Raw genomic sequence first — 27,730 nt, 5'->3', positions numbered from 1 at the left:
TATATGAGAAAACCTGACCTATCTCGTATTCGTACATTTGCTCTAAAGATTGTCTTCTTGGATAACCTATGAAAGAATGAAAATTTTAATTCTAAAGGCAAATAACGTATTTTTGTAGACTATTCGGACTGACAGAAAACCTATCATGTATGGGTAATGAGAAATCACACGATTCACATGTCAAGAGATGTGCAGTCCCTTGATCACAACAGTTTTGAACCCAAACAAACTTATGTGAACTTCTATGAAGATGAATCAGACCACCACCAATAAGGAGGCATCAACATGAATTCTATGATTCTATAGGAGGAGATTTCAATGTTGATACAAACAGTGAGTTTTAGATTAGATTAGATTTACTTTCATTCCAATTGATGCGTAGTGAGGAGGTCCTCCAGGATGTAGAATATGTCAGAAAAACAATAATACATGACAAATATTTACAACTTAAACAACTAATGTACCTTCCACAGGTCACACGTGGAATGATCGTAAACTTGTTTTTTAATGAACACTATATGAAAGGATCATTTTATAACACTCATTTACTAACATCGCATTAATGCACTGAATTTAAAATTTAAAAAATTCATTTATAAGATAATAAACATATAATACAAACACACACACACACAGTTGGTTCCACTGAGAAATTCATCAATGGAGTAGGAGTTGGCCAACAATAAATCCTTTAGGCTTCTCTTAAACTGAATTTCATTGGTTGTTAAGCTTTTTATGGCTGCTAGAAAGTTATTGAAAATGTGTGTTCCTGAATAGTGCACACCTTTTTCTACAAGAGTAAGTGACTTTAAATCCTTGTGAAGATTATTCTTATTTCTAATACTGATTCCATGAACTGAGCTGTTGGTTTGAAAAGAGATATATTTTTAATGACAAATTTAACTAAGGGATAAATATACTGGGAAGCAGTAGTTAGTATCCCTAGTTCCCTAAAAAGGCCTCTGCAGGATGTTCTTGAGTTCACACCACATATAACTCTTATTGCATGTTTTTTGTGCCCAGAAAACTTTAGTTTGGCTTGGTGAATTACCCCAAAAAATAATCCCATATGACTTTATGGAGTGAAAGTAAGCATAGTATGGCAGCTTTTTCATTTTTATATCTCCTATGTCTGACAGAATTCGCATTGCAAATAGAGATTTCTTTAGACACTTCAGCAGTTCTGTGGTGTGCTCCTCCCAATTGAATTTATCATCAAGCTGTAATCTCAAGAATTTAACACTGTCCCCTTCTTCCATCTGCTTGTCATTATATGTTGGGCATATACTCGTGGGACACCCCATACAAGTTCTGAACTGCATGTAGTGTGCTTTTTCAAAATTTAGTGACAAAGAATTGGCTAGGAACCAGTGATTAATGTCTACAAAAATTTCATTAGTCAATCTCTCTAAGAATACACTTGATTTGCTATTTATTGCAATGTTTGTATTATCAGCAAACAAAACAAACTTGACGTTTGGTAATGTTACTGATGAAAGGTCATTGATATACACAAGGAAAAGTAAGGGGCCTATGATGGAACCTTGTGGAACCCCATATGTAATTAGTTCCCAGTTGGAAATACGTCTTGTCCTAATAACACCCTTTGTTTCCTGCCACAGATATAAGATTTGAACCATTTTGCAGCATTTCCTGTTACACCATAATATTCTGATTTACTTAAAAGGATATTGTGATTTATGCAGTCGAATGGCTTTAACAGATCACAAAATATACCAGTTGCTTGCAATTTTTTGCCTAATGAATTAAGTACATTTTGACTGTATACATGTAGATGGCCTTCTCAATATCAGAACCCTTTACAAATGCAAACTGTGACTTTGACAGTATGTCATTTGTGATAAACTGGTACATTACCTTTTCTAAAATTTTTGAGAATGCTGGCTAAAGTGAAATTGGACAGAAATTTAATGCTATTTCTGTACCTCTCTTCTCAAACAGTGGCTTAACTTCAGCATATTTCAACCACTCAGGAAATATTCCACTGACAAACAACTCGTTACACAGATAGCATAATATGTTACTTAAAATCACATTCTTTAACAAACTTTGTTGATATTTCATCATACCCACTAGATGTTTTTGATTTTAAAGATTTTATGATGGACATTACTTCAGCTGGGGTAGTGAGGGTCAAATTCATATTATGCAAGTTACTTGAAATGTCTGGTAGGAGCTATCCCATGGCAGCATATACAGAACCTGACAACCCCATATTTTCAGTAACAGTTATAAAATGTTCGTTCAAAAGTTCTGCAACACTATACACATATGTCACCAATGTATCATTTACTCTTAATGCTGTTTGCCCCTCTTGAGTCAGAGCCATCATCAGACAATGAATTAATCTATGCCTTTGACGGAGTTATTCGACCTACACACAACTGCATCAACACAATGACAAAATGAAAATGTAGCAGACCAAAGTTAGTGTGAAGCAGCAAAGGAATCAGTTCACCTGCCAACAGTCATGAAGGAGCTGGGTTTAGGGCACTCAAAGTATCACCTTGTTCAGTGACAGCCAGTCAGGAGGAAAGTACCATATAACCCAGTTTTTCACTCAAAGACAAAGCCCATTCATATAAAATATCACTTCATACACTAAGCTCTACAAGAGTACCCACTGAGACTGGGATACCAGCGAACAGAAGATATGATGGCTGATGTACTGACAAAGTCTCTTGCTGCACTGAAGCACAAGAAATGTGTTGAAGGACTTGGACTTCAATCCTTTATCCACAAACTTAAGATTTGGTTCTTGATTTTACATATCATGCCTGTATTTTCAAACCACAACAGAACAAGATACGGAGGGAGGAGAGGGGGGGGGGGGGGGGGGGGAGGAGGAGGAGGGAGGAGGAGGAGAGAGAGAGAGAGAGAGAGAGAGAGAGAGAGAGAGAGAGAGTGTGTTTGTAACTGCTTCTTCTTCTTCTTCTTCTTCTTCTTCTTTTGCCTTCAGAATTTCAAACATAAAACAATTCAATCACGATACCAGGTACACATTCAGAGCAACATATATTAAGTAACATGCAACTAAATCGTTTAGGAACAGTCAAAAAACAACTTACCTGAATTGTATTAGCTTTCTTTCCATTAACATAAATTGGGCTTCCAACAAAATTGCTGTATTTTTTAATTATATCTGAAATTTATACAAATAAAACATTTAAATATGTGAACAGTGTGTGAGTCCTTACTCTGCAGACACAATATTATATCAACTTACTGTTAACTGTGTCTTCATCACTGAACTCACGACATTCGGTTTTTAAATGGATAATTATCTTAGTTCCTTGCTGCACACCCTCTGCTTCTTGGATGTCATAAGTTCCTGATCTGCAAAATAGAAATGCGTATGATGACTGAAATAAAATACACCCAGCACATAGACAAACTGTCTACTAAGAATGTAGTCTCATTCTGTACTCATGGCATAGTTTGAAAAGTGTGAATGTAGGTAAACAACTGTCTGCATCAGATAAAGAACTATGTGGTCAAATTTTTCTGCCCCCCCCCCCCCCCCCCAATGCTTAGTCTATTACAGAGAGACACTCATCTTTATCTTAATTGTAGTCTTCACATTTGAGAAGCAAGCAATAACTACACAGTACCAACCAAACAACTAGTTAAAAATCAATGGTATAAGGTAACTGACTAGGACAGACAATTAATTTACTAAGAGGGTTTGCACTAGCTGTAAAGAGGTAGTACTGAGAAGGGAGGAGACGAATTTAAAATGTATGAGGGCCTTTCATAAAGTAATCTTTGTTAGGCTGTGAATAATTTGAATAGTTAAACCAAATTTATTACAAAAATCTTAAAACTACACCTTTTTCATTCCTTCATTACATAATCACCTCTCAGGTTTAAGCACTGAAAATCTCTCTTAACAAGTTAACAAATTCCCTCTCCATAAAAGTCTGCATAATACAATTGGAGCCCATCTGTGACAGTATCTTGAAGCTCTTCATTGGAGTCTATACGTTGGGAGCCCAGCCACTGTTTGATGTGCATGAAAAGGTGTACGTCATTGAAGCAAAAGTTAAGAAATATCAGTATCAAGAACTTTTCAGCTTACTTTGAATAGCTACTGTAGGCATCTAATGCAGTGGGGCTTTCACACTGTGGCAGCTCTAAGCACACTGACCTATTGGGTGTACATGTACAGCATATGTCTCTTTTCCTCAATGTTTCCCAGGCTACTTGAAAATGGAAGCTATTGTCCAAAAAGCTCTTGTACACAGAGAGAAAAAAGCATGCTATGATCAATGAGTACGATGATGTCACTGGACTATGACCTTCTCCAGAAAATATACACACTTCATTTAACAGAAAGCACGGCAAATCAAAGCCATTAATTCATGGAATTGGAAACTTCCTGGTCTTAGTTGCTGTTTTCATGGCCCTCTAATCACCATTTATCCTTATGGTTGCTTATTCTTTCACAAATTAAATAGTCTCTCATTCCAGCTGAGACAATAAAAACTTGAAAATGTTGTTGTATTCTTTTGAGAATCTTATCACTTATTCACAGAAATAGCAAGTTACAGCAGTATCTTTAAATGTATTTTTTTTTACCACTCTTTTTTGTTACTTTGCGCCCCACACCCCCCTCCTCTCTCTCTCTCTCTCTCTCTCTCTCTCTCTCTCTCTCCCTCCCCCCCCCTCCCCCCCCCCCCCCCCCCACACACACACACACACACACACACACACACACACACACAACAATTTTCCTGAGGTAGTTACTACTTTCCATTTCAGCAGTTTACACACCACACAGAAAATGCTATACTAACTTACTTTTTTGATGAGGAACAATTTTTATATTATAAAGAAACTTGGTAAACAACTTCTATTTTACTTTATTACACATATTCCGTTAAAATCAGGCATTCTGTCCAAGTATTCAAAAAAATTAGGTTCAGCATAGGGCTTCAAATTATTGCACTCACAAGCTGTCCCCCTAACTGCAACAAATAATGCTTTCTAAACCATTTCTTTTGCCCCCACCCCCTTCCTCTCTCACACACACAGGGCACAGGACACACAGATGAAAGTGATACAGTGTCACATAATTTTGTTCTTTGTAATAACTATTGTTTAGCATACTGTGAAGTGATGCACACTGAAACATACCCATCAGACGTCCACCGCAAACCAGGAGAGCCAGGTTCACAGGAGCGTGTGTAGACTTCCACCTTCTCTGCTACCATGAAGCAGGAATAGAAACCCACACCAAACTGCCCTATGATGTTGGAGGCTTCACTGCCTTTCTCTTTCACTTGTTCCAGAAATGCCTTTAAAACAAGAAAACGGAGTTGAAAAACACACATCAAGTCACACATTACAAATAGTTTCTATTCAAACCATAACACCTTTAACATGACAACAGTCAGAAACAAATATTCTTTTGCACAGCAGATGTAACAATGAATTTTTTGTCAAGTAATACAATATATGTATTAACTTAAACATTACCACCTATCCACCCATTATTTTAAACATTTCTGTATATGAAGAGAAAAATAGTGGAAAAAATGGTGGGCAGAATGGAAAGATCTTGTTGAATTCAATATTGTCAACTTATTCTGAACTTTGGAAGTTTTGCAAAATCACAAGAAAAATCTCATAAGCCACCAAACTGGTGACATTTATACGAGCAAACAACTCATCACTATGGTTTAGAAGGTATAACCTTTTAAGTAACTTCTCCAATTGCCACAGATGCTTCCTTTATGTGAATGTAACTTTTTTTTTCTTTGATCTCGTAGTGTTTACACGTCTATTTCAGTTGGTTTTTGCCTTTCACTATCAGCCTACTACCTCAGATTTCATCTTGTTTTTACATACTTCATTCATTTCATCATGGCTATTATCAGTACCTCTCTCTGTATCAAACCTACCAATCACCAGCAATACCTTCACTTCGACAGCTGCCACCCATTCCATACAAAGAAGTCTCTCCCATACAGCCTAGACACCTGAGGCCGTCGCATCTGCAGTGACGAGCAGTCCCTCTCGAAATATACAGAGGGTCTCACTGAGGCCTTTGCGGACGATAATTACCCTCCCAACCTTGTACGAAAACAAATTTCCTCCGATTTATCTTTCTAGTCACCCATCACCTCCCACAGCCCTACTGTTTGGCCACAGAGGAGAATTCCATCGTGACTTTGTACAATACAGGGCTGGAGCAACTGAATTACGTTCTACACCAGGGTTCTGACTATCGCTCATTGTGCCCTGAAATGAGGAATGTCCTACTCATTATCCTTCCCACTCCTCCCAGAGTGGTATTCCACTGCCCACCACACCTATACAATATCCTTGTACATCCCTACACAATACCGCTCTCAACCGCTTGCCTCATGGCTCATATCGCTGAAGTAGACTTTGACGCAAGACTTGCCCCATACATCCTCCCACCACGACCTACTCCAGTCTGGTCACAAGCATCACCTACCCATCAAAGGCAAGGCTACCTGTGAAACCAGTCATGCAACCTACAAGCTAACCTGCAACCATTGTGCTGCATTCAACATGGGCATGACAACCAACAACCTGTTTGTCTGCATAATTGGCCACTGACAAACTGTGGCCAAAAAACAGCTGGACCACCCAGCTGCCGAGTACACTGCCCAACACGAAATTCTGTATTTCTATGACTGCTTACCAGCCTGTGTCATCTGGATCCTTCCCACCAACACCAGCTTTTCTGAATTGCGCAGATGGGAACTGTCCTTACAATATATTATACATTCCGGTAATCCTGCTGGCCTCAACCTTCATTAGTTATTGTTCTTTACCAATCTATCTACTTCCCTGTTCCCATTCCAGCACTCCACAGCCCTCTGTTCCACCAACGCAACCACAGTATTTTTACTTCTCTCTTTTTCCACTACCTCCCACCCTCTGTCTAACCTCCCGGCTGCACTTAGGTCCCACCCTCATCCCACCTCACCCCTATATGTTCCCACAAGCAGCACTGTCCCCCACCTCTACTCTCCTATCCTTCCCCCTCCCAGCCTCCTCCTTAGTCCCACCACCCAGTTTGCTTCTCCCATCACATGCTGCTGCTCGCAGTCTGGCCTCGGCAGCCAGAGACTGTGGTCATGTGTGTGTGAGTTGTGTGTTTGCTTGTGTGCACTTGTGTGTGTGTGTGTGTGTGTGTGTGTGTGTGTGTGTGTGTGTGTGTGTTTTTTGTCTAATTCTGATGAAAGCCTGTTTGAGCGAAAACTTTGTTTGAGAGCCGTTTTATTGTGCCTATCTGCAACTCAGCATCTCTGCTATATGGTGAGTAGCAACTGTACTTTTGATAATATTGCCATTATTACATCCTGGATTTTCCATTTTTTGTTTTTCATTTTGCTTTGTTCATGAAACAAACTTCCTATCTGTTGAACCCAATTGCTAGCTTATAGTTCCCAATGTACAACGAATTGAGGCATCAATTCTACATGCGAAGAATCTCATGAAAAGGAAAGCAGTGTCACACAAGTAAACATAACAAGTACACCACCAATGCAAATATCTTTCGCCATATTCTTTCCCATGTGCGACACATCATTACACTTACATACTATCATCCTGGATTTTAAACTCTTGTTTCTGTGTTTTCAGATGATAAAGACTATCAGGGTCCTTCACCTTGCAAGAACATATATTTATTGTCTATATATAATTTATCACAGGTGTGCCAAAGTCCGAGTGTTTGTTTACACCAATGAACCAAAACATTATGACCACATGCTTAGTAGTTTGTTGGTCCATCTTTGGAATGCAATACAGCAGTGAATCTGCATGGTATGGATTTGGCAAGTACTTGGTAGGTTTCTAGGAGAATGTGGTACCAGCTGTCTCTCCACAGGTCATGTAATTCCTGCATATTATGGGCTAATGGTCTGTGGTGGGTGGCAACTGACTCACTCATATCAGATAATCATGTATTTTCTGACAGTTCTATATTTGTTTTCTTCTGATAAGAGTCAATCAAAAATGTTGTGTTTCAACATACATTGTGCCTTCTTTGTTTTCTTGCCTATTTTTCTGCAGTCACCATTACAAATTCAAATGGTTCTGAGCACTATGGGACTTAACTGCTGTGGTCATCAGTCCCCTAAAACTTAGAACTACTTAAACCTAACTAACCTAAGGACATCACACACATCCATGCCCGAGGCAGGATTCGAACCTGCGACCGTAGCGTTCACGCGGTTCCAGACTGTAGCGCCTAGAACCGCACGGCCACTCCGGCTGGCTCACCATTACACAATTCATATATATTAATACTGCCTTTTGTGACAGATTTATTACAGTTGAAAAAGATGGTATTAATCTATAAAAGTTATACAATTTGTTGTTGCGTAACGAATTTGAATAGTGATGAAGACCACAGTAAGTGTATTTCTTACCATGCAACAACATGTGTGTTATTCATTCAAGAAAGATGATAAAAACAAACATTTCTCATTATTATTTCAAGTGAAATCCATTCTAACATTAGGTTGTAGTGCAATCAGTATTGTTACACTTTTGAAACTGTGAATTTTTGTTTATTATAAGGCACTTGATCTTTACATTGATGTCCCTGTGTTTTGATCAAAGTATGTAAGCCTCTGATAATGAATATATAATTTGAAACCATTATTTTTTTTTCTTTATTAAAGCAAAACCAAACCAAATTGTGGCTGGACGCTGCTGCGTACTACCAACATCAAGCATTTATTTGTTTGGGTCCAGCTGCTATGATTTTCCAGTTTTTTTAATACACTTCCACATTCTGTTACAACTAAATTTTTGGAACTTTTGATATTCCATATTTTATAGTTGCTTTAACTGCCAAGATCTCAGCTGTACAACTGAAACACTGTGAGCCACAAGAGCCCATTCAACATGGGCCCCATTATTTTTTATTGCTGCCCAAGTCTTACGAAAGTCAAACCACAAGCGTTTTACTATGCAGATTTTGTCTTTATTCCCTGTAGAAAAAACAGTTTAAAACACTGATGAATTACGATTGAAGTGATAAGTGAGCGGAATGCAGCCCCACAAATGTGTAGTGATAGAGAGTGCTCGTACCAAAAGGAATAACTTTACAGTACAAACTATGAAGAGTTACAATTGTACGTGCATTCCACATTACAGTGACGCACTTACACTGCCAGAAAAAAATTTGTTCACCTCGAGAGATGATATTGATTTTGATCTAATGATGGTATATACCACCTGGGTGGATAGTAGATGTACTGTCAATGGTTTCAACATCATCATCTGCTAACAGATAGCGTAGTGGCATAGCTAACAGACTGCCACTTGTCTCCCCCCTTTAGTAGAGCATGCTCATAACCAGAAGGCTCAGTGCACCACAAATGTGTGAAGCATGCAGGCAACCATGCCACACAAGATGCATTCGCACATCCAACTGAGTGAGTTTGAAAGGGTTCAAATTGTGGACTTCCGAGTGGCGGCAAGGTCCTTTCAGAGAATTTCCAGATAAGTTGGATGTGCCGAATCAGTTGTGTAATGGTGCTGGTATCAGTGGTCACCTGAACCTTCTCACACCTGTACATGAGGTACTGGGTGTCCACATAGCACAGATGCCTGCCCAGGTTGTCGTACTGTGAGGGTAGCAATGGCAGATGGTACACTTACCGCATCACAGGTAAGAGGGCTTGTGATCCCAAACATGTCACCATGAAACTAATCATGTTATTAGCAGTGGGATTACAGGCGTACACACACCTCTAATCTGTCTCCCACTCACTTCCACAACATCCACATGCACAGATTGACTGGTGCCATCAGACAATTGCTTGGAAGATGGAATAGCATGCCGTGGTCTTCAGCAATGAAAGCAGATTCTGCGTGCATGCAAATGATGGTTGTTTGTGCATAAAACTTAGACCTGGTGAGTATTGTCTCATAGAGGACATTTTTCCACGACATGCTGGCCCCACACCACGCCTTATAGTCTGGAGTGCAATAAGCTACAACTCTCATTCACATTTGGTGTTCCTGGAGGGGACGCTAACCAGTATTCGGTTCCTGCAGAATGTTGTCAGACCCATTCTTTTCCTGTTCTTGCAACAGGAAGGTAATGTGCTGTTCCACCAGGATAATGTTCACCAGTACACTTCCTGTGGAACTCAACAAGCTCTGCAACATATGCAGCAACTGCCCTGACCAGCACAATCTCCAGACTTGTCTCCAATCGAGCAGGTGTGGGATATGATGGGATGAGAAGTGACTTGTGCAGCTCGTCAATCCAATAACTCTTATAGAAGTATGTGAACAGGTCGACCAGGCATGGCATAACAGTGTTCACCACCTGTACGATCACCTGGATGCCACAGTCAGTGCCTCCATTGCTGCCTGCGGAGAGTACACCACTCACTAATGTGGGTGTTTCAGCATGGGTCAATACATGGTACCTCTGAACTGCTTGTGCCATTGATCTGTAAATATCATCATTTCGTGTACTCCATATGCACTGTTATAACAATAAAGCTTGAATGAATTGGAAACCTCTAAAAGGGTGTACTAATTGTTTTCTTCTGGCAGTAAATTTTTGTTGGTTATGACGGAACCAATATTTTGCAGAGAAATCAGAATGAGGGACAGGAGTACACATTTCAAAAGGCAAAACGAAGCTGGCCTGCCCATTTTACAGGTGAACTTAGCCTCTGTGGCTGCTTTGGCAAGCTGGGTTATAACAATATTCAATTTATTTTTGATGACTTCTGCTCTTTGGGGAATTATGATCTACAAAACTCAAACTTATCCAAACTTCTGGACAGCAATGATTTGAAATACATGTTAAAGTAAGGCCAAGCCACATGTTAAATCACATTAGCTACAAGGTGCAAACCAATACTGAAAGTGCTGAAGTACGTTGTACCACACTCTATGATGATTACAGATTCATGAAAATCGCATCTGTATTACTAAACAAAATGCAAGAAACAGGGGCAGTTGAAACAGATTTGAGGACAAAAACATGATCCTTTAAATAAAAGCATCAAAGAATGGGTGACAAAGCTACATCTTCGCATTAAGTTCTCGCCTTTTCTCTCAAGCCCCTACAGTCAGGTAAACAGACCATTCAAAAAATAGCTTCCTGTAGGTCTCCAACTAACTGCTCCATATGAGCTTTATATTCATTGGCTGACCAAAAATTTTACAGACCTTGCACTTGCTTCCAAACATTTTTATCACGACAGGTTCAGACGATGAAGGTGGTGATATTGGATGTGGGTTGGCAGATTAATTTAAAATGGTCATCAGCACCCTTACGAAGATTCAGTACGCCATTCATGTGGGGTAACAATGAGGGCTGTCCCCACATGTGGATTACTTATAATGCATTAAAGTCCACCTCTCCTCCCCAGCACTTTCAAGATGAAGCCCAACACTTCACAAAATTTCCAAACCCATGTGACACTGGTTTCAGTGTTGATGAGGATGGTGAGCAGATCTGCAGCCAAACTGAGGGCTGCCTTGAGGTCAGAATATAAAACACACATTGCCAAAATATGATGAACTGAAAGTAGCTCACCACAAACTTCATGAAGTGGTTGATCCTCCTGCCAGAGAAGGAAAATGTGTGTTAAAGGGCTACACCCTATGCACAGTCTCATGAGTAGCAGTTCCTTCCACCAGCGTGGTCACCATGTCTGCCAGACCTGTGTGGTCAATCCGAATGATTGCAGTTTGTTGTCTGCCACTTCCAACCATTCAGTTTCCCACTGATGCAAGATTCTTCTGTCATGTAAATAAATGATGGCATGCATTGGGATGGCACATTGAAGTACAATACCATCCCAACAAGCTCCTTTGGCTGCTTTGTTGGCTATGTCATTTCCCTATATCACAGTGTGTTCAGGCAACCAGCAAAAGTCCACGTCCGTGTCTCAGTGTAGGAGCTGGCTGCTGTAAGGTGTCAGATATGAGATGAATCAACTTGCCTACTGCGTACATTTGGTGGACTGCTTGCAGCCCAATGAGCGAGTCAAAACAGGCAAGAAATCTTGTACTCTGATGCCTCTGAATTGACTCCAGTGCCGTCATAATGCCATACAACTCTAAATCATAATTTGTAAATTGTTCCAGAAGTCACATTTGGAAAACCATGTCAGGAAAACAGCTGAAGAACTGAGGGTATTTCCTAGCTGGAATCCAACCATGTGAAACAATGGTGCATACTCAAACCCAAAGAAAACAGAGTTACAAAAACGTAATCTGGACTAAATACTTCCTTGTACTGTGTCAGGCTTAAACTCAGGTTTTAACTCACTTCCAGTCTCTGAGGACGCCAAAGCAGCAATTTGTTCCATCCCTGGCTGTGTTTCCGAGGTGTGATATATCTGGACCTGTGAGAAAGTCAGTAGCACATATCCCAAATGGCTTGATGGCATGTGGCTGATTTCTGAACACTCACTCAAAGTTGGGGGGGGGGGGGGGCATGGCACTAAATGCCAATTACTGAGACAACATGGAGATTCAGAGCCTGTTGAGCCAGAAGGAGGTGCCACCAAATTCAAATATGGTTCACCAACCTCTGCATGCAGGCTCTGAACTGGGCTGGCCTGAAAGGCTCCAGTCGAAATCCAAATGCTCTCATGGTGGACAGGGTCTAACATCTTGAGATAGAAACTATGATCTGATCCATAAACTACATTGTTGTAATCTGTGACCTCACAAATGTCATCTTAAAATGATGGAGGCGGGAGCTGTCAGATCTCCACACTTTTCCACCAAGGAATTACAAAATATTCAATGGTCTGAAGCTCACATGCAGGTGGCAGATTAATTTAAAATTGAACAGTGGGCCCAAAAAAGCACACATTGTCCTTAAAATGTAAAACCATGTCCCCCACCATGAGACCCGATGGATGGAAACTGCAACAAGCATGGTTAAAGTTGACACAAGTAGTCTTCTCAAGTGAGAACCTAGAACCTGTTTTATTGGCCCAAGTTTCCTACCTCCTTATGGTCAGTTAAAGTTGTCACACCATCATAAAATCAGAGGAAGAGCAGAAGATTGTTAAGTCACCCACAAACAAAGAACTGTTCAGTGGACTTCTGACTTCAGAGGAGATGCCACTGATAGTAATTGGGTAATGTGTGACACTGAGTACACAGCCTTAGGGGATTCCATTCTCCTGAACAAAGCAATCAGACAAGAAATCATTAACACAACAGAAAAAGCACCTGTCCTTGAGGACAGACTGAATAAGCAAGTGCAGACGTTCACACAGTTCCCCTTCATGAAGCAGGCAAAGGATGTTTTATCTCCAAGTGGGGTTGCATGATTTTTCAAGATCAAAAAACATGCCGACTAAATAGTTGTGGCATAAGGAAGACTCTGGTATTGCTGTCTCCAGTAGAATGAAGTTGTCAAGGTCAGAATGGTAGCCACCGAAACTGCACTGGGAGTGGCACAGTTGACTCTGGGATTCAAGGAGACATGCGATGGTTGACAATGAGCTAGATAGTCTCTCTCATACAGCTGGTATGGACTACACTCCAATAACTATTAGGGCTGGCGTGATCCTTGCCTGGTTTCCAAAATGGAGTTAATATTGCTTCCTTTCAAGTGATGTGGTGCTGTCCATCAAACCAGATCTGACTGAAACAAGATTGGAGCTTTTTTATGGCTCCAGGGCACAGATGACAGATCATGGCATAATGAATCTGATTCACTCCTAGGGCAATGTCTCCAGCAGCAGACAGCTGATTCCAATCCCCACATGGAGAATGGTAAATTGTAGATCTCCCAATTACACAAGAAGAAGTGGTGCCTTCCAACTCGACAGTCCTACTGAACATCTAAAACTCGAGAGGTTGCCCAGATGATGCAGTGATGGTAAAAAAGTGTTCCGCTGAAACCTGAGCCTTATCTTTAGGTGCGTCCACTACAGCTCAATTTCTCAACAAGGCTGTAAGGGGTTGTGTACTGTCCTTGCCTAAAATCCGCTTCGTTGGGTCATGCAGTGGAAGTGGACTGATTAATTGAAGTTATGAATTCCTTGCAATAATTCCTCATCCCCTCTTTTATCATTCACCTCGCTTCTGTTCCCCCAGACCTGAAGGCACAAATATTTTCTGTTGTTGGATGGTGTTCGAACTGTTGCAGAGCTGTGTGCCCAGCTCTAATTGCCAAGTGACACTCTTCATTCCATCAAGGGATAGTTCGTCATCTGACGTGGTTGATACACTGGAGAACAAAATCAGCTGTAGCTCGTTGGATCATACATGTGACATAATCCACTACCTCCTGCATGCACTACTGTTGTTCGACAATGGCCTGTGACTGTATCACAACCAGTTGGTCCATTGAACCATCCGTCTTTGCGATCTCCTGTCAAACAGAGTCCAAATCAGCATGTGGATCCACACCAGAAAGTCGTTTCAGGAATGCAAATCTGTGGTCTCTTACCACTAAACTGAGTCTGCAGTATCTATGGAGCAAAAACAAAGATCAGCGGCTGAAGATGACACTGTATCTGTAGAAAAGTGTGTCACCTGACCAGAGCTCAACAGGCAGATATGCACTAAATGGATGAGGTGCTCACAATTCGACTCCTGGAGCAAGTGGTAGCCGAGCCCCACAGCACACTGTGAGCAGTGAAGTCATCCACGAGGAGGAATGGGTGGACACAGTGCTTGACAGAGCTCTGTCAGTACATCTGCACCCAACAGTCATGGCATAGGAGATGTACAGAACGGCATGTTATCACAACTGGTGCGAGAGCTTCCACTGTCACTGCTTGTTTGGCCATGGTAAGGAGGACAGGAGAGGAGTTGCATCTGTCATCGATGAAAACAGCCACCCCACCCTTAGACCTTTGTCTAGTAACATCGTCCTTCCTATAGTGGTGTTAGCCCCTTAACTGAGATGTGTTGGTGATTTTAAAATGAGATTTCTTTTGTAAGCAGGTGTGGAAGGTTTCTCCTGGGTCAGGGGCCATAATTCTTCCAAATGTGATAGGTATCCATTTAAGTTCCACTGTAATACAGAAGTCCCTGTGGGAGTAATTGATTACTGGTGGTTGTCCTTGTCCTTCTCCCTTGGTAGTCGTGATTTACGCGAAAAATCAGGGGGAACATTAACGGTGTTCAGTTCTCCAGTTCCTCCACGTGGATATCAGTGTCCTCAACCATAAAAATCACAGACGGAAAGATAGGGTGCTCGCCAATGGTTTTGCTGCCACTTTTTCTAGTTTTCGAATGACTTTTTGTGTGACGTTTCTCGTTATTAATGGGAGAAGTTGGTTGTATGGATAGAGGGGAAAGCTATGAAGCTATGTAGAACTCTGTGGTGTGCAGTGAAGTTTGTCTGTGATTCAAAGTCCGTCATTTCAAGTGTAACTCCCCCCCCCCCCCCCCCACAGGTACACTGACAAGTGCATGTACTCATACGTGAACACATGGTCAGGGTTTGTGTGGAAGCATCACACTTGGCTACTGGCTTTTTAAGAGCCGATGCAAACACCAGAAGTTGTATAGCTCTGAAAGCTTATTTAGCTTGATCATAGGGTATGTGTTTCATAACTTTCCTTTCCTCGTTATAAACCCCACACTTCCTGCTCCATACTGAGTGACCCTCAACGGAAGTGTGGAGGAGTCGCCCAATTCGTGAGCTGAGCCTGCAAAATTTCCACAAATAGTATTCCTGTTACATGCCATTGTGGTAAGACCATATCTTTGACATTGAAGCATCGCACTGGATTAGGAACAAACGGTCGAACCTTCCGACGTTCACGTAATTCCGGAGTGTTGATGGTTAGAATAAATGTTTTAGTTCTTTCCAATGCATCAGTGACTCTCCCATATAGTTCTGCACTTCCGCATTAGCTATGTTCTTCCATTCTTCACTTAACTCCTCGAGATCCATCTCCATTATATGAGAGCAGATAACGATGTCTTTACAGAATTATGGGAATTATGCAACATAGCCATAACAGGGAAGTCACCTACAGCTTTGCATCGCAAAAGTTGAGATACCTCGTGTGACGTGGCAGCTTCAGCTAGAAGTGATCCATTATGAAGAAATTTAAGGCCTCTTAAAGACCCAGCAATACCTTCCAACGCCTTGTGAATATAGAAAGGGGAGACCTTCTGAAAGGTTCCTCTCTGCTCTCTTGATTACGATGAAAGTGTAGTGGCATATTGTTAAAGTTCTGAGACGTATTTTTCGACGGACTGACCAACTGAACTATATTGGTTGGGAGGGTATAAGTACTTCCTGACGGTACACCCATCCCACAGGAGCAGATGTGAACTGAGTTCGCTCCGTAAGTATGTCACGAACCGGTAGGGAAATAAATGTCGAGTCAGGCAGAACCCCGTGTTCCTGAGCAAGCGTTATACAACTGGGGGCGGCAGGTGTCCCGGGGGCTGCTTGCTAGGCTGTTTAACCTCTGCAGTCATTCACCCCATTAGTACGTAGCACACCTTGATGTTGACGTTTATGTACAGAATGGTGTTTACCATCCTCACGGTCCTGGTGGTGACGCCAAGGCACCCCCGTTCTTTCAAACACAAAACGTTCCACCGCCGCGCCTGACGATGGTCCCTGGAGTATGCCCAGAGTTTACAACAGAAGAGGTCTAGCGGTACGGCCAGTCCCAGTTCGGGAAAAAGTTGTGCAACACTTTTTGTCAGGCCCGTCCGCTGAGGTCTGTCCGGCTTGGATAATACTACCAGAAGATATGCTACCACCAGCATAGCCTTCGGTGTCACTGAGGTACAGAAACCCTCCTGCCCAGCACTGAAGGTGTTTACGATAAGGCGGCATCCCCTGCGAGAACAACTGGTTCGACACCAATCGTAAAATTAGGTATACCCTTCCCAGGTCCAATAGGTACAACCTGCGTGGGCAAATCAATATCTATATCAAAAACCTAAAAGTCAGTAGTCAGCAGAATTCTGAATTAGTGAAGACGGCGGAAGCAGACTGGTGTCATCTAATCTCGTTCCAACAACCACCAAGTTGAAGACTCTGGCAGTTACGCATTACATCCAGTAAGCATTTACAAACTCGCAGATTTATGATTACGATTTACTTTTACTGGGATTTTGGCCACGTCCACAACGATACATTCGAAGAAACCAAACATTACCACACGATAGTACCTACCAAGCGATTGTGATTTCGGTAATATCAGTAAAACAATGTGACACCTTGATCTTTAATGTAAAGAAAACACACGTCATAAGAAATCCCCCTTTAAAGTAAATCAACTAACGCAACATTTTTGTGAAAAATTTCTCTGATTTCCGAAAATTTGTGACAAAATCAACACTCAAAGGTTGTAAATTTCCAGAAAGTTGTATGCTGGCTAAAGCAGGATTTTACATCCCTAAAAATTACGAGGTAGTTGATGCAAAAGTAAATGAAAATGTAACTCCGAAGAGAAGGGACTACATTCATAATCTTCAGAAGTTCAATATTAGAACACAACAATTAAGCTCACTTGTTGTTGTTGTTGTCTTCAGTCCTGAGACTAGTTTGATGCAGCGCTCCATGCTAATCTATCCTGTGCAAGCTCCTTCATCTCCCAGTACCTACTGCAACCTACATCCTTTTGAATCTGCTTAGTGTATTCATCTCTTGGTCTCCCTCTATGATTTTTACCCTCCACGCTGCCCTCCAATGCTAAATTTGTGATCCCTTGATGCCTCAGGACATGTCCTACCAGCCGATCCCTTCTTATCATTCGCCAATTCACCTGTCACCGTCGAAACTGAAAGTTTTGCAGGCTCTTCTTCCGTACGTCCCGTTGCCGACGAGTACACGTTTCCAAACATAATATAGAACCAAGGATCTACATTTTACGCTGTGGTCAAGAATAATAATGATGAACGAGATGACGCGCACCTGAGTTATGCGTGAGCTTTACCCTCACAATTTTTTTCCTTTTTCCTATATTCACTGAACCTTATACATTCAAATGTTCTGAATGCCAGTAACTAGTGAAAATATGTACAATGCATAACGCAGTTTTTGTTGATTTCGTCCTTGTGGTTTGCAGCGCCACATGTGAATAATTCCTGAAGACGAGCACACATGTCGTCCGTTTCAGTAAATGGGCAATAGAGCGCATGTCGCACTCCAGTTTGGGCCTCGATCCACTGAGGTACACTGATCAGCCAGAACATTATGATCACGCACCTGATAGTAGGTATGTGATTCTTTGACACGGATAACAGCGGCGACGTGTCGTGGCATGGAAGCAATGAGGCCTTGGTAGGTCACTGGAGGGAGTTGGCACCAGATCTGCATATACAAGTCACCTATTCCCGTGAATTTCGGTGAGGGGGGCGATGAGCTTGACGCCACATTCAATTACATCCCACATATGTTCCATCGGGTTTACATCTGCGAGTTGGACGGGGGGGGGGGGGGGGCAGCACATCAACTGGAACTTGCCACTGTGTTCCTCAAACCACTCCATCACATTCCTGGCCTTGTGAGATGCCGCATTATTTTGCTGAAAACCGCCTCTGCCGTTGGAAAACATGATCGTCATGAAGGGGGGTACGTGGTCTGCAAACAATGTACGATACTCCTTGGTCGTCATAGCGCCTCTCACGAGCTCCACTGGACCAATGGATGCCCACGTGAATGTTCCCCAGATCATTATGGATCCGTCGCCAGCTTGTCTCCGTTCCGAAGTAAAGGTCTCAAGGAGCTGTTCCCCTGGAAGACGACAGATTCGTGCCCTCCCATCTGCATGGTGAAGAAGGTATCGGGATTCATCAGACCATGCAACGCTCTGCACCTGCGCCAAAGTCCAGTGCCGTCGGTCACGTGTTCTAGTCAGTCGTAGTTGCCGAAGGCTCATGCATGGGCTGTCGGTGCGGAAGCTCATCGTTAGGAGTGTTCCGTGCACTGTGTGTCCAGGCACACTTGCACTCTACCCAGCATTAAAGTCTGATGTTAGTTCCGCCACAGCTGGCTGCCTGTCCTGATTTATCAGTCTGCCTAGCCTGTGACGTCCGACATCTTTAATGAGGGGTGGTCGCCCAACCCCATGACGTCTGGACATGGTTTCACACGTGTAGAAGACAGTCACCACAGAACTCCTCTAACACTCGACAAGTCGTGCAATTCCCTAATACTCGCGCCGAGCCTCCAGGCCATCATAATCTGCTGTCAGCCGAACTCAGATAGCTCACACGCCTTCCTCATTCTACACACGGACAACACGCTCACTGATATTACATGCACCGTGCCTGTGTTTGACTTCCAGTTAATCTTCGCCACGTGACGCTGCTATCGCCTGGAGGGATTTATATCGATAGCACGTCAGTGCTCATAATGTTCTGGCCGATCAGTGTATATAAGAATATGATTGTCGAAACTTCCTGGCAGATTAAAACAGTGTGCCGGGCCAAGACTCGAACTCGGGACCTTTGGCTTTCGCGGGTAAGCTGTGAGGACGGGGCGTGAGTCGTGCTTGGGTAACTCAGTCGGTAGAGTACTTGCCCGCAAAAGGCAAAGGTCCCGAGTTCGAGTACGGTCCGGCACACGGTTTTAATCTGCCAGGTAGTTTCATATTAGCGCACACTTCGCTGCAGAGTGAAAATCTCATTCTGAATATGATTGTCATCTGGAATGTATGCAACCCACGATATTACTGCAGCAGATGTTGGTGAATACAATGTCTTGACAATATTATTTGGTGCTTCTGAAAGATAGCTTCATAGTCATATTAAAAAACTGGAAGACAATCTCGTAGATTAAGTGATAAGCTTATACCGTGAGGTAATACCTATTCTGTTACTGATGGGTATTCGAATCCCCTCCTGCGACGTAATTTGATTGTCACTTTTCCGGTTTCAAGTAGAAGATGATTAATAACTGTGGCATTTAGTAGGATAAATTTGTCAGGTAGTAATTTCCTGCTTGGCTGCTATTAATCGGTGTGGAATCCACTGCACTACGACACATCCTAGTTACTCTGAAGTGTATTTTGTCCAGTATGTGTAACACACATTGAGGTGCAGAACCAAACCAAATACTGCCGTAGTCAAATAGAGCCACTGGGACTCGTAACACTTTTCTCCTTGTATTCTGACGCTCAGTCAAGAAGGTGGCATTACAGCTCGCACGCAACACTGCATGGATTTTCAAATATCGATAAATGAGGAACATGTTGCATTCGTAAAGAACTGGGCTAGTTTCGTTTGACATGGGTGCCACAAGAGATAAAGACACCAAATAATCAATATATTACATCATAACAGCCGGAGGAAATTGAAAGTGATGTAAAACATCTCTCCTATCTTTTATAAAAAGTGAATTTGAATCTACACTATTTACGAGTTTTTCAGTAATTTCCGTTATTTGAAAGTTTATAGTTTGCCTTTTATGGCAACAGCCAGGATTTAACTTTTGAATAAGAACGTATCCAACAGGCACTTAAAAAATAATAGAAATGCCTACTGATACTTACGCCGTCTTTGCGTGAATTTGTGGTGCTCTCGTATTCACATGAAAACTACATCGCATCTGTTGGCTTTACGTTGATTTGGCTGCCTTTTTTTTATGATGAGCTGAGGCTTTTGCTTTGCTTCTAACTATGTGCAAAGATTGTGCAGGTTCTGTGGAATGCGTTTCTCATGAGCACGGTACAACTAAGCGCCAGAAGGCCACAATAATTAGGCAACACCATTCCTTTTCAACTTTCTTAAAAAGCGTTCCTACATGGCAAAAGTCCGAAGTGCGGCCAGCTCCCGAATTGGCCGGCCATTTCTCACTTTGGCGAGAGGTGTGACCATGGTCCGATTACTTAAAAGTAACACTGTGTATGCCACTTTGACCGGCCATTTCGTGCATTCGCTGGAAACCTCTGGCCCAAGCTCGATCTGATGATACAGCAATGTGCGGTCGGCAGCACTTCTTCCACTTTCAGTGTAACGTGTGCCGTGAACATAGTAGCTGCTGCTTTTCGGATAAGGTCCCGCCTCTGAAACTGCGAATTGTTCTTTTATGACAAATCGACTTCATTGCGAGTACTATGATAATTCCTGGTAGTTGTGTTTCCTATGTGATTTGTTCTTACTTAGACAAATCGGTTTCATTGTGAGTATTGTGGTGATTCCCGGAGTTTATATTATACACTAAGATAACGAAAGTCCTGGAAAGTGATCTGTACGTATACACATAGAGAATGTATCGCGTATACAAGGTATAAAAGGCCACTGCACTGCGGAGCTTTCATTTGTATTCGGGAAATTCGTGCGAAAAGGCGTCCGACTTGATTATGGCCGCACGACGGGAATTAATAGACTCTGAGCGCGGAATGATAGTTGGCGCTAGGCGCATGGGACATTTCATTTAGGAAATGTTACGAAGTTCCAGTGGCAAGAGTGTGCTCAGAATACGAAATTTCAATCATTACGTCTCACCATGGACAACGCGGTGGTCAACGATGTTTACTTAACGACCCAGAGCAGCGCCGTTTGCTTAGAGCTGTCAGTGCTAACAGACAAGCAATAATGCGTAAAACAACCCTAGAAATCAACGTGGGACGTACGACGAACGTATCAGCCAGGACAGTGCGCTGATGGGCTATGGCAGCGGACGACCGATGTGACTGTCTTTGCAAACAGCACGAAATCGCCCGCAGCGCCTTTCCTGGGATCGTGACCATATCAGTTGGGCTCTAGGCCACTAGAAAACCGTGGCCACGTCAGATGGGTCCCGATTTCAGTTAGTGAGAGCTGATGGTGGGGTTTGAGTGTGGCGCAGACCTCACGAAGCCATGAACCCTAGTCGTCAACAAGGCACTGCACGAGATCTTGGTGGCTCCATAATGGTGTGGGCTGTGTTTACATGGAACGGACCGAGTCCTCTGGTCCAACTGAACATATCATTGACTGTAAATGGTTATGTTCGGCTATATTGAGACCATTTGCAGCCATTTTTGAACTTCATATTCTCAAACAATGATGTCATGTCACCGGGCCACAATTGTTCATGACTGGTTTGACGACCATTCTGGACAATTCGAGCAATGATTGGGCCACCCAGATCGCCCATTATGAATCCCAATTAACATTTATGGGACATAATCTAGATGTCAATTCGGGTACAACGGCCAGCACCGACGACGGTTTCGCAGACGCTATAGATACAGCTTGGCTCAATATTTCTGCAGGGGACTTCCAACGTCGTCTTAATTCCATGTCGAGTCGAGTTGCTGCACTACTCCGGGCGAAAGGAGGTCTGGCAGGATATTAGAGGTACCCCATGACTTTTGTCACATCAGTGTACTATACCATACAGTAGAGCCCCATTTATTCGACCTGAACAGGCCGTGGCCAATCCGGTTGAGCAGGAAAGTCTAATGATGCGGAAATTGACAAATACTACTTTTAACACTGACAAAATACATTAATTTGATGATTTCTTACAATTTTTTTCCGCCGACCTGTTCGATTTAAATGGAATGTCGGATTAGCGAAAGTCGGATGAACGGTCCTCTACTGCGTTTTTATGAGTGATATTGATATACTTCCTGATGTTTTGCTATAAATGTAGTAAATCAGCAACCGAATATAATTATGCTGACTATCTTCCGCTAGGAAAATATGACGTTATTGACTCTGAGGAGAAAGAAAAACTTACTGCGCCAGTAACAGGAGACAATAGCGTTATTTTGTACTACGTTAATGCAGAATAATAGTTCGACGTACTGCATGACACTCACTTGAATATTGGACATGGACGTCGCAGATGGATGGAAAAACTACAAACTAAATACAAAAATGTCACCAAAGAAGTCAGTATATTATATTTCCGCTTACGAAAGCCTTTTTAAGACTGACATATCAAGAAAGCATTAGTTTAAAAAACTCAGATATTTACAGAATTTAACTCACGGAGCCAGGTAGATCTGATATACCTACACAATAATCCTGACGGTGAGCGCAAGTTTATCCTCAATTACCAGGATCATTAACCCAGGTTGATATTAATGCGACCACTGAAAAGAAAAAGAGCGGAAGAAGTTCCTTATCAGCTAGTTGATACATTCACCACTACAGGTGGTCCAAGTGTGCTTCGCTCAGGTAACGGGAGAAAATTTTCGAACAAGTTATAAATGAACTAAAGAACATGTGGCCTGAACCGAACTGGTACACGAAAAACCTAGACACAGCCAAAGCCAAGGGTATATCAGACGCGTCAACCAGGCTGTCCAGAAGATGAGAATGACACGGATGCAGACGAAGCAATCAACACGTTGGGCTGTGTGTCTCCGATTTATTCAAGTCATGAAAAACCATTCGCTTCATCCAGGCAGTCAGCAATCGCCATATGAGGACATGTTTGGTTCCAAAGGAAAAGTGGGTCTGTTTACCTCAGATCTGTATAGAGTGGTTATGGATAACATAGCGACAAATCACGACCTTGAGAACGGTGAACAAGAATTAGATGATACAAATGCGAAAAATCCCCCCATAACGAAGCTGCGGCCGTGGCGATGGAACTATCGGAATCTACAGACAGTTGTCTTACCAATAAAATGCGAAAATATTGTGTGTGATGTGTCAAACAGAGTTTAGTGCAGCCCATTGTTGAGTATCCCGCGGCAAATATGTCCGTGCAATATGTGGAATAAGTTCCGAAGCGGACGAAGAGTATGGAGAGAGAATTACTTGTAGACTATATCAAAATAAACACGAAACCAGGAAAAGGAGGTCAGGAGCTCATGTCAGTTTGCAAACACAAGGTGTAAAAATGTTTAAAAATTCGGATGCAAAACCCCCACCAGCAAAAGTTGAAGACAATGTTCACGTCCGTATACCAGATGTTGACAGGGGTCGTGGTGATCCCATGAGCGTTCTTGCAGTTGTCTTGAACGTCGAGGGTGTTTCCTCCAAGCTAAGAACAGAGAATGGTGTTCGAAAGAACTGTATTCAAGAAGCAAATTTTCAATTCTGTACGAGAAACTGCTCACGCTGGAATCCGTGTTTACAGAAGAAAAATCATTGAGAACCATTTCTTCTTCACAAATCACGGCCAAGGGTACACGCGATGCAACTTCACTACTAAATGAGCAATAAATAGCTGAAAATAAAGAAATAAACAGTTGTGCGATTCAAAATGTCATAAAAGTTTACCTCGTTGTAATAAGTCATGACTAACTGTGATAAAGTGATGGATTGTACAAGGCTAAAAATAATATAGGTTTCACTTATCGAATAGTGAAACAGTTGTGCAATTTAAAATATCGTAAAAATTCATGTAGTAGTTCAAGTAATAACAGAGATTGATAAACTCAACAGCTTGTATAAAGATTGAAATTATACAGACTCTTCAAATCGGCTCAGTTTTTGTCTTCCGACTTTGGCCGATGGTTCCATGCCTTTCGCTAAACGACCGGCCAAATCCCGAAATAAGGAAAAGATCGGACACTGGCCGTTTCATGATTTGGCCGGCCACTTCCCGCTTTGGACGATTTCGCTCTCAGGTCTTAAAACACACACACACACACACACACACACACACACACACACACACACACACACACACACACACACAATCCTCCAGACGTAAGAAAGACGGGAAATCCTTAACCACACGAAACTTTAACGGCAATATTTTTACAGTGCAAAATAATATCATTAGTCGCTCTGCAAATATTAAAATAATAAATGGCCTATTCTACGGCAGTCTCCTGGATCAAACAGATAAAGAGATGTATATGAGAAGAGATATAGAAAGGAAAAGAAAAATGAATTTATATTCGTAACTATGAAAATGCCCGCAAAGACGCTATGTCCAAGGGAAAGTGAAGGATTTAAAGAATGAATTATCTATACTACCGCACTACTCGTCGTTAACCGTTGTTACAAAAAAGCTCCAAATTTTTTCACCGAATTACTTAAACAACACAAGTGCATACACTGGTTATGTGGTTTCTGACCAGTAACGAGACAACTGATCATCACACGTGGTGTTTAAAATGACCACTGGCAGCGGCAATGCACTCTTCCTGTCTGGTATGGAACGACTGCTGCTGCTGCTCACGTGCTAGCATTTCATCGGAGCTGTCCGAGCACGCTGCAGTAATACTTCGTTGCATATCACTGAGTGTGGTTGGTATGTCCTTGTAGACAGCGCCTTTCAGCTTTCCTCACAGAAAAATGCATACAGGCGTCAAATTTGGGGAACTGGCCGGCCAAGGTACAGGTCCTCCACGTCCAACCCAGCGATTTGGAAACAATGCGTGAAGACAAGCTGTAGTACTTCGTGCACTATGGGCTGGACAGCCATGTTGGTACCACAGGTTCCACCTAGTCTGCAGAGGAACGTCATCTAGTAACCGTGGAAGATAGGCTGCGATACTTGTGCGCGCTCAGTGTTCCGTCTATGAAAAACGGCCCCATGAGCTGATTGTTCACTATCCCATACCACACATTTATACTCCATGGACGCTGACGTTCCACCCGACGAAGCCAACGGGGATTGTCATCAGACCAACAGCGCATGTTTTGGCGGGTTACATGGCCATGATCGGTAAATGTGGCTTGATCACTAAACAAGATACATGATACATCAGGAGTATCGTGTCTTAATGCCCGTGTACAGATCGTTTCGATGCAGCTCTTGATGGAGAGAGATGTGAGAGGAATGGAACCTATGTTAAATGCTTAGAACACTTGCCTGACTCATGCCACTTTCTCGAGAGACTGAGCGGGAGCTAATATGCGAATCAACTACAGCATCAAGAACACTGATTTCCCCTCTTCTGTCGTCACTTGTTTCCTTCTGTTACGTTGTCTAGGTGTTACCCTACCGCTTTCACGTATCTCGTTCAATAGGTTGATAAGCGCTGAGATGATTGACGACTACTGGGATATCTTGCTACATACCCCGCACAAGTACGAACTGTATTCTTCCAACACTCTCCATACACCATGAGCTTACTATCTTTTCTGCACAGGGAACCTATTTACTCTTTCACTTTTGAACTTCATCATATTTGTGAAAATACTTTTGTTGCTTGATATGTTCTACGTAATACGATTCAACGTAATCAATACAATGCTTATTCAATTCTCAACAAGTTTAGTCAATACTTTCATACTAATACCACAATTATTAACTGCGAAAGTTACTCACTCAGTCACAACTCTACTGCTCAATCGATTCAGATAGTATTTAGTATGGAGATAAGTTGAACCATGAGGAAGACCATACGCTACTTTAGAAAGTTGTATCTTTTAGTTATTATAACATTCTTAAATATGATATACGTTAGTTGCATGCAGAGACGCTGACGCAATGGTCGTTGAATCTTAGAGTCTATATATTATTTAAGAGCGCAGATCCTGTGTTTTGTGCGCATGTTTTATGATGCTGAGTTCCTACGCCATCTGCCATACCTGGAGAGTTTTGGTGGAGATACAACAATAAAATCGGACGGTACGTCCGAGAACCATATCTGATTCTACTTGCTCACCATTAGAAACTACTGATAAGTGGGCGAAAAGACAATACTGTAGTTAAGTGGAAACGCTGTTAGCAGAATTCCCAACAAGTTATTGACCACCTTACTTCAAATTCTTACACCACACTCTAATAAACATTTGGACGGACATAGGCTAAATATTTTGTAATAAATGCACATATACATTGCATATGCATGCGTATATAATATGCAGAGTGGCTCACCTAACTCTGCCACATCAAATATCTCTGGAACAACAACAGCTATTCAAAAACGGTTTTCACCAGCATGAACGTAAGGCACGGGCTAAGGAAACCAAATACTATGCGAAATTTTAAAACTTAAATACTATTTTCAACACAAACTTGTGCATTTTTAAATGGACACCCCCTATTATTTCGTATGCAAACAATAGCATGAAAAATCACAAAAATAATGGCGTTGGTTGCACCGCAATACGTCAGTTACGTCTCGAGAAATTACGAAGCGAAGTTGATGCCTGAAATAAATGAAGAGCAGAGGTAGCCCACGTCCTGAGACTCAAGCGTGCCCCTCACGCTGCCTGTTTCAGGGCCTCACACAATGTAAAGGTATGCACAATGCATAAAAATAAGCAAGTAACACGTCCAACGCAAAGTTATGGTTTTCAAATTGAAATGTATGTTTACTCTAGCGAAATGACAACTAGAGCTACAATTAGAGATGAAACACTTGAATTCACTTTGCTAAACACATTTACTAGTGCCCTGTCGCCCACAGAAACTGTACTGTTGTGCATTACATGCAGCATACAAAATACACTCACATCTTGACCAATGAAACTGTGTCACGTCGACATGTGTTCGAAGTGCTCTCCGTTTGCATCAGTACACGTTTGCAGACGGGTAACGAAATAGTATTGCAAAGATCGTAGAGTTTCTACAGATATTGGTGCACACGCCGCAATAATACGATGTTGCATATCTTCTACTGTAGTTGGAAGTTCTTGATACACTCTGTCTCTCAATGCGCCGTAGAGAAAGAAGTCTAATGGCGTCAGGTCGGGGGGCCGTGCTAGCCATCGCACAGTACTTCCCCGCCCCATCCACCTACTTGGAAATGTCGCATCTAGAACGTCTCTGGCAACTTTTGAATTGTGTGCGAGACATCCATCATGTTGGAACGACATTGATAGACGAATTTCCAATCCAAGGTCCCCCATGAGCAACGCTAGCGTGTGTTGAAGAAATTATGCATATCGC

General features: G+C 42.2%; 1 protein-coding gene across 1 annotated transcript in view; it reads right to left on the bottom strand.

Annotated features, from left to right (window-relative positions):
- Positions 1-27,730, bottom strand: part of LOC126094443 (heat shock protein 75 kDa, mitochondrial) — a 308,018-nt gene that overhangs the window by 50,804 nt on the left and 229,484 nt on the right. The window contains exons 6-8 of the mRNA XM_049908816.1: positions 5,158-5,318; positions 3,248-3,357; positions 3,090-3,163 (exon numbers count right to left, since the gene is read on the bottom strand). Coding sequence (XP_049764773.1) covers positions 3,090-3,163; positions 3,248-3,357; positions 5,158-5,318 — 345 coding nt within the window. The remainder of the gene's footprint in view (positions 1-3,089; positions 3,164-3,247; positions 3,358-5,157; positions 5,319-27,730) is intronic.

This window comes from Schistocerca cancellata, chromosome 8 (assembly GCF_023864275.1).
Source record: "Schistocerca cancellata isolate TAMUIC-IGC-003103 chromosome 8, iqSchCanc2.1, whole genome shotgun sequence".
NCBI classification, from domain to species: Eukaryota; Metazoa; Arthropoda; class Insecta; order Orthoptera; family Acrididae; genus Schistocerca; species Schistocerca cancellata.
This window is presented reverse-complemented; position numbering and strand designations above follow the sequence as displayed.